Source organism: Carassius auratus, chromosome 1, assembly GCF_003368295.1.
Source record: "Carassius auratus strain Wakin chromosome 1, ASM336829v1, whole genome shotgun sequence".
Lineage (NCBI taxonomy): Eukaryota > Metazoa > Chordata > Actinopteri > Cypriniformes > Cyprinidae > Carassius > Carassius auratus.
In genome coordinates, this window is record NC_039243.1 from 19,562,879 (window position 1) to 19,571,957 (window position 9,079).

The window sequence follows — 9,079 nt, forward strand, 5'->3', positions numbered from 1 at the left end:
ACGTTGAGTATCCTGGGATGATCTAGAAATGGACTCTGATGAGGAGCCACAGGCCTTGCAGTCACGTAGAGTGCAGTCACATGGTTATGTTACTCAGCACCAGTTGCAAGCACTAATGGATAAAGTTGATAAGCTCCAACTGGCCATAGACCGTCTACCTCCTCCCTCTTCTGGTGCTCTACCTTCTATGGTAAGACCCACCCACCAGACAAATTCAGTATGGCAGTCCAGTCAGAAAGGGGACGCACAGCTCAGACTTCTTTCAAGTCAAACAGATATAGACAGCAGAATAATAGCCCCACCAGAGCTGCTAGTGGGCCATGTTTTCAATGTGGGGAGGAGGGGCACTGAGGAAACTGCTCATGGTCCCCTGATCCATCTACAAGTCCCCAGTCAAATACTGTGACCAAAATGGAGCCCACAAGTCAAAATCGCTCTGAGCAAGCAGAACAACATCCATTCATTGTACATGTAAGCAGAGCTGAGAGTCAAGGGCCCAGTTTAATGATCTTGCTGACTGTTGATGGCATACCTGTTAATGCAGTTATAGACACAGGTGCTGAGGCCACCATCATGTCTAAAGAGACATACAGCAAATTCCCTGATAAATCACATATAGGACTGAAATGCAGGAACTGGAAGGGAGATGTCAGCAACAGGAGAAGTGAAAGTGGAATTTAGAATTGGCACAAAAGTGTTGGAGTGGACAGTTTGCATTGCACCAATTCGTGATGCCCTGCTCCTGGGTTTATATTTCTTAAAAGGTTCTGATTTCACCATTCATGCCTCTGGTAAAGTTTTCATGGGCTCAGAACTCATCCCACCCTATATATCTGAAGGCAAAGGGCCAGACTACATCATTTTGAAAGTGATGTTAGAAAGTGATTTCACTGTGCTGCCAGAGTGTGAATGCTTAGTTTAGGGTGTGGTAGATGACCCAAAACCAGAACTCCCTGCTGTTCTAGAGCCTGTTAGCCTGACCGATGGAGTGTTTTCAGGCAGTATCATGATTAACATGGAACAGAGGTTTCTGGTTAGGCTATGCAACATCACAGCTTCCAGTAGACCCTTATCAGGGGGAGTCTGTTTGGGGGTGCTCATCGAAGCATATCCTGATGCTCAAGAGGAGGGAGAAATAGCCTATACAGTTCCAGTCGAGGCACAGTTTTACTCAAAAGGTGGGGACTCAGTGTTACGAGGCCCTAACAGTGAGCCCTGGATGAGCACCATAATAGAAGGGTGTCATCACCAAATGCCCTTGACCTTCCAGAGCACTTCAGACATATTGAAAATGAATAAAAAAGACAGATCCAAGACTGCTTTTGTGACAAAGTATTGATTATATGAGTACACCAGAATGCCATTTGGGTTGTGTAATGCACCCAGCACATAACAGAGGGCCATGGAGTAATCTTGGGGGGTAGACTCATTTAAAATAATGTAATCATCAGGTTTTAGCCAGGTTTCTTTCAAACAGAGCACATCTAGATTATGATCTGTGATCATATCATTTACAAAAATTGCTTTCGTAGAAAGGGACCTGATATTCAATAAGCCAAGCTATATCATTTTTTTTATACATATTGAATCTGTTTTTTATTTGTTGAACCTCAATTAAATTGTTACTCTTAAATTGGTTTGGATGTTTTTTTTTTTGTATTTTCTAGTTCAGGGAACAGGCACAGTCTCTATAGTGTGATATCTAGGTGAAAGAGTCTCTGTGTGCTGAGAATGAACTGATTTCTGTGGCGTGAAGCTGCTAGCAGATGGTCGGTTTAGCCAGTCTGTCTGCTTCCTGACCTAGGCCCCAGTTAATCATATACAAACTCTAAGACTATGTGCTATATTTCTAGAGAGAAGAGCGGCACCACCTCAGGAGGGATGAAGACCATCTCTTTTCAACAGGTCAGGTCCTCAAAAGCTTGTCCAATTTTCTATGAAACCTATGTTATTCTGTGGGCACCACTTAGACATCCAGCCATTGAGTGATGACAATCTGCTATGCATCTCATAACCACGGTAAGCAGGGAGGGGACTAGAGCACATTACAGTGTGCTTGCAAGTTCACTCACCTATTTAATGTTATTTTTAGTGATCTCTGTGGCGGGGGGCGTGGTTTAGCGAAGTCTGCAGCGGGAGAGAGAATCGGGAGACGAGCGGTAAGTGAGTGGTTTGGGCAAAAACTATCAACACCTGTTTCTTGTTTCAGTAATTGGCGCGGAGAGAGTATAAAAAGCCAGGAGAGATGGAAGCAGTCGAGAGAGAGACGGACTGCTAACGTGAACCGGAAATGGAACCGGAAAGAGTAAACCGGAAGTGTTGTGCGATCATGTCTGTGTTGATGTCAGGGTAAAAGTCACCATTGGTGTTTATAAAGTTTGTTTTATTTTGAGATAATAAATTCGTCAGCAGTCCAGCCGACTCCTTTGTCCTCTTCCTTTCCTCTCGCGAACTTACTACAATCTCCAACTGGCGAAGTCAAACATCATTAGCACTTGCATGAATAACAATCTTACTGTATTTACATTTAGCATTAGCCAGCACTTTTAAATTTGCCAAGATGTCAGGTGCTCTGGCTCCCGGTAAACATTGGACTATGGTGGCTGGTGTCTCTATTTCCACGTTCCCTACAATAGAATGGCAAATAACTAGAGCACTTTCATCAGGTTTCTCAGTGGGTGCGTCACTGAGTGATGAGAACCTGTTTAATGTTTTGATCGGAACACAAGAGCATTGTTTTGACCCGCGACTATTCTGCCTCACAGTCACCCAGTCGCCTTGCTGCAGAGGCGCTGTTACCGGAACTGAACAATGTACAGGACTCCCTGTGCTATTCGCATCCAAAGCCGTATATAGAGCCCTCACATTCTTACTGTCCTCAATTAAAGTTTGGATGTGAGTCTCTAATTCTGAAATCTTCTCTGTCAACTATTTCCCTGCATTTATCACATGTGAATCCCTCATCGCCGACAGAAAGAGATAAACTATACATGTGGCAAGCTGTGCAAATAACAAAAGCAGGAGAAGCCATTACTCACCATGCTTGATGAAAGATTCTTACCACAGAAAAGCCTGTGCCAGTTGCTCGTCAGTGCCGACCCAAGCATGAGGCCACCTCCACAAGCGGTTCCAGTGGCTAACTTTCCTCCTCCCCTCTCGCATGCTCACTCTTCCTTCTCTCTATCTTCAAGCTGTCACCCCCAGAACACTCCAATCATATCTAACAGCATGGAAATGCTTTTCACTCTGCATTTAACCTGCCATTCCCGTTCTCTGACCCTCACCATCACTTGATTCATCTCTCATCTCAAAATCAACAAAACCTCCAAACCAGATCCATTAAAGGCTATCTACATGGAATCCAGTTTTTCCACAAACTCATATACGGTTCAGCCTCACCTCTGCAAGAATTTTCTAGCTCTTTTCTTTTAAAGAGGGGAATCGAATCAAAGATTAGAATTGCTTTAATTGATCTGATTCCAAAAGTAATTAGTTTATACTTCCTAAATGGTTCGTACAGTGAATGTTGAAATCAGTATATCTTAAACAGTTCTGTTTATACTACTTTGTGGCCAACGAGTAAACAAAATTATAATTTATAAGCGACGAGCTAGGTAGCACAGGATCTGGGCAAAGTTTAAAGGGTTAGTTCGCCCAATTTGCAAAATTATGTCATTAATAACTCACCCTCATGTTGTTCCAAACCCTTAAGACCTCCATTTATTTTTGGAACACAGTTTAAGATATTTTAGATTTAGTACGAGAGCTCTTAGTCCCTCCATTGAAGCTATGTGTACGGTATACTGCATGTCCAGAAAGGTAAGAAAAACATCATCAAAGTAGTCCGAGTGAACGAGTCATTATCTGGCTCGGCTCGGTGTTCATCTCTCTCTTCACAGCAGTTCAGTCAGTGTACTGTTTGAGTACATGAATTACTCTGGGATATTGTTTTTTTTTTTAAGTCAGAGGGAGTGTCAGCCACATTAAACAAATCAACAGCTTAAGTCATTTGTGGATTAATCCGTATTGGAGACGCAAACCATTTAAAATGATTCAGTTTGATTTGGTGAACTGGTTCAAAAAGATCCGGTTACATCGAATGATTAATCCGCGAACCGGATATGACAAACTGCTTTCTTTTGAACTCTCTAACAACAGACACGGAAGAGAAGACAATGCTGAATAAAGTCGTAGTTTTTGCTAGTTTTCTACTAAAATGTATTTTCGATGCTTCAAAAATTCTAACTGACCCTCTGATGTCACATGGACTTTCTGGACATGGACAGTATACCGTACACACAGCTTCAATGGAGGGACTGAGAGCTCTCGGACTAAATCTAAAATATCTTAAACTGTGTTCCAAAAATAAACAGAGGTCTTACGGGTTTGTTATTAATGACATACTTTTGCAAATTGGGTGAACTAACCCTTTAACTTCAAAATACACGACCCAAGACAACACTTTTTTATAAATGAAACACAAATTTAGATCTACTTTTAAGGTTACATGGAACTACTATGACGAACACACATACATACACATACAGTTACTGAAGATGAGGATTAACGGAATTTGAATGATGTCCCAAGGTATTGGTTGCAAGTTCTTAGATCGCACCAAGAGAATCACAAAAGCAGAGATTTGTCTTATCTTTACTGGTTAAGATCAATTTGCCCCAGCTTCAGCAGATGGAAGATTTGTTTGTCAAACACCTTTGATCAATTTAATGTATTTTTGACAAATCTTACTGGCTTCTTTTGATATTATCCTTTTCAAGCTATTAGCACTTGATGTTAAATTAAGAAAAGACAACTACCCATATAGCTATGGTGTCAATTATCATTCCTTACTCCTGAATATATATATATTTAGAATAGGCTACCTATTGTTTTAATTTGTGTGACTGTTTAATGAACAGCCTTTCTAGAAGTGTGTGAACTGGTTTTTGCGTGCCAGTTGAGAACACCTGTGTGCTTTACCAATGACATAACATGCACATGTGATTGCAGGAAAGAAAACAGTAAATACCAGTGAAATGCAAAAAATTAATTCCACTCTATTGTGTGATGGTTACGAAACACTTTTTGCGATGTTGTTTCAGTTTAACAGGAAATCTTTAAAAAAGAGAGAGAAAGAATGCCAAGAGTGTGCAAAGCAGTTAATAAAGCAAAAGGTGGCTACTTTGAAGAACCTACAATATGACATATTTTCAGTTGTTTCACACTTTTTTGTTATGTATATAATTCCACATTTGTTAATTCATAGTTTTGATGCCTTCAGTGTGACTCTACAATTTTCATAGTCATGAAAATAAAGAAAACTCTTTGAATGAGAAGGTGTGTCCAAACTTTTGGTCTGTACTGTATATATAAATTATGTATGTGTGTGTGTGTCCAATATTATACAGTGCATTGAGCCACTTGAGACTGCACATTCAGGTGATTAATCATAATTACCATTAAATAGGTTTAAATATGATTAACTCTCACCATTATATTAAATTTAGTTCTGTTCTAAGACTTTTATTTGTGTTCCCTCAGTTCATGCCTTCCTTTGTTTTTGATTTCCAGCTAATCTTTAGTTTTCATTGCTACAATCAGTAAGTTCTGTGCTTCCACTGTGTTTTATTAATCTAATTTGTGTCTGCTTTATATAATTTACCCAAACATTCACTCTTTGTCATGGTCACCATTATGCTTATGTGTTTGTTAACGGATGCCTGCCTGATCCTTTTGGATTTATTAAACGTTGTTGTGTGGAACTTTATTCCTCTGCCTTCATCTGTTCATACATTAACACCCCTTAATCATGGTAAAATCACTTCATCTTATATGAGTTTCTTATTGCTTTTATAAAATGGCAACAACATGTATTAGGATATAAGGTGTTCTATATGTTAAGTTACTTTTTTGATAACACTTTCATTTATAATGAAAGTTAATACCAGTGTTATTTCAATATTTTTATATTATTTATTAATATTTTAAATTAACTTTCATTTCTACTGTATATGAATTACTGTTGATTTACAATAAATATACAGAAGCTCCTTGTTCCTTTTTATCCAGGTTTGACGGCCAGTGTACATGTTTCCTCATATGAACAATAGATTAAATTAGTTACTCCATTCAGACCTACATACAGGCATATCATGTAAAACAAAGACAATCAATTAAGCAACTGAAGGCAATAATGTTCTGACTAAAATACCACTCTGTCAAGTCAATTGTGCAGTGCACATATTATTCAAACTAGTTTCAATGTTTTATCAGTTACCAATGATTTCGAATGAATTGTACATAGCAAAGGTAAGCAATGCAAATATAATTTTTAGGCAAATTTATTGCTGTTTGACAAAAAGAACATTATCATCATAAAGTCAAGGTTTAAGAGTTAAAGCACACAATGTATCAAAACAGACATACAGCAGCCACAAACACAGAGACCATCAGTGTACAAGAGCAATGCAATAACAACTTTATATGGAAAATATCTTTGCATATTTACTTACTAAGGCAATTTTGAGGTTGGATTCAGATTCAACTCCTCCCACCTTACATATCCTTAAACCTACCCGTCTCCACCCCCGATCCCTGAACACTATTTAATAATGGGGAAAAAAATGCAACATATGTCTTTGTGTCTTTTTGCTTCTATAAAATGGCAACAAGTATTCACGGTAAATATATATTTACATATATTAACATGATTGTTTACATAAATGTAACAATTTAGATTTAGCTTTTCATTATATATTCCTTAACTTTAATATTTTAACTTTTATAAGTTTTTTCTTCTAAAATATCTTCTTTTGCATTAAGCGGAAGAAAGTCTGTCTTACAGGTCTGGAACAACTTCTGGTGAGTAACTGATGACAGAAAGTCATTTTAGGGTAGAATGTCCTTTTATATATCAACTATTTTACAGTATCTTTGGCTCATTTGTTTAGTGTATTTCAAACACCAGCAGACCCCTCTCAATTCAAACACTTGTTTAGTGTATATTTCACCAGCAGAAGTCTCAGCTGCTTTGCTCATATGTGATGTTGGTTGCAGGTTTGCTGATCACAGCCATTTTAATCACCCCCTTAGTATTCGACTTGAGCAGATCACATTTGAACATTTCCACGAAGCCTTGCTTAAAACAATCCCCCGACAACGTGTAGAGCGGCAGATTGAAAATGATGTTGAGTACAGCGATCGGCCTTGAGATAATATAGGCGGCATGAACGCAGCGGTCCAGCATGCAGTTGTTTTCCGGAGTACGATTCGTGTAGATCCTCAAAGCTCGTAGCACATGAAAAGGAAAAAAGCACACAATGAAGCATGTCAAAATCAACACAATGAGTCGCCTTGCTCGAACCCGTTTGGTGCTTCCCATATGAGGACCCTCCTTGAGTTCTTTCATGATGCGCCAATAGCAAACACAGACCACTACTAGAGGAACCAGATATCCAACTACTGTCAACACCCAACTATACGGCCAGACGATTTCTGGATTGTTACTCGCGAGATCCAAACAGTAAGTTTTGTTGTTGTTCTCCACTATGTCAAAATAGTTAAAAACTGGACTTATTTCTGCAACCACCACAGCCCAACACAGCACGCAAGCCAATGTGCCCCAACGCTTCTGCTTGATGCTGTGTCCATGTGACGGGTGCACGACCGCCACGTACCGAAAAATGGCCATACAGGTGAGGAAGAGGATGCTGCCATAGAGGTTGAAGTGGAAGATGAAGCGTGTGAAGCGACACATGATGTTTCCCAGCGTCCACGAGTCATCAAGCACGTAGTAGTAGGTCAAGAAGGGCAAGCAGATCATGAAGAGGAGGTCAGTGATGATGAGGTTCACCATGATGATGGTGCTGCTCTTCCAGGGACGAACTTTGACCATGTAGACAAGCAGAGCAGTGATGTTACCCACAACACCTACAATAAATATTAAGCTGTACATGGTGGGGAGATAGTAGCGTTTCACAAGATCGTCCGCATTGGTGCAGTTGTCAAGGGAAGTGTTTCTCGAGCCATAGTAAAGGTTGCTCATGGTTGTTCCTGCAGCAGGAATGAAGAAAAAAGTATTAGAAAGCACACATGGAAAGTCTAAAAATGTCTAACTGATGGAAGTTTAGATACTCGTCTTGTTTTCTGCTTTGCTTTAATCTCTGACATGAATTCCTGGGATTTTAGGCACGACCTGATTTGGTTTGCTATACCTGATTTCACACAATAACCCCATTTAAGTCACTGACACACTTCAAACACTGCAGTCTGCACGCAATCTCTGTTTATTCAGTAAATTTCAACACTTGTGAAATTCCGTTCTGTCAATTCTGTTCCAGTTGAATATTTATTTTGAATAATAATAGTAATAGAAAAAGACATATAGTTACAATACAATATGTATATATATATATATATATATATATATATATATATATATATATATATATATATATATATATATTGCATCTGAACTCTTCATATATATATATATATATATATATATATATATATATATATATATATATAAAGAGTTCAGATGCAAAAGCCTCTAAATGCCATCTGAAATTTTCATCTAAAATTAGGATTTTTATCTGTCTCCTATATTTATGTTCAGTTATTTCACTTTAATAGCCTGGAAAAGGACCTGGACATTGCCATTAAAGTAAAGTGACTCAAACTAAGCATAGGAGCTTGATAAAAATCCTAATTTTAGATGAAATTCTCAGATGGCACCTGATTTGCATCTGAACTCTTCATATATATATATATATATATATATATATATATATATATATATATATATATATATATATATATATATATATATGCCTATGGGGAAGTGAGACCACTAGTGAACACCCAGGGAAACAGAGACCAGACCTCTTGAGTAGTCGGGTCGGCCTACCATCCCAGATAATGACTGACCAGGGCACCCCCTTCATGTCCCGGGTGATGGCTGACCTCTGCAAGCTCCTCCAAATAAAACAGCTCCGCACCACCGTATACCACCCGCAAAAGGACGGCCTGGTCGAACGCTTCAACCAGACCCTTAAGCAGATGCTGCGACGGGTGGCTG

The 9,079-nt window shown here is 38.9% G+C and overlaps 1 protein-coding gene across 1 annotated transcript; it reads right to left on the bottom strand.

The window, feature by feature from the left end:
• Positions 1–7,021: 7,021 nt before the first annotated feature.
• On the bottom strand, positions 7,022–8,044 carry LOC113106428 (2-oxoglutarate receptor 1-like). Its single transcript, XM_026268385.1, has one exon. The coding sequence runs from the start codon at positions 8,042–8,044 to the stop codon at positions 7,022–7,024; it is 1,023 nt and encodes a 340-aa protein (XP_026124170.1).
• Positions 8,045–9,079: the final 1,035 nt, after the last annotated feature.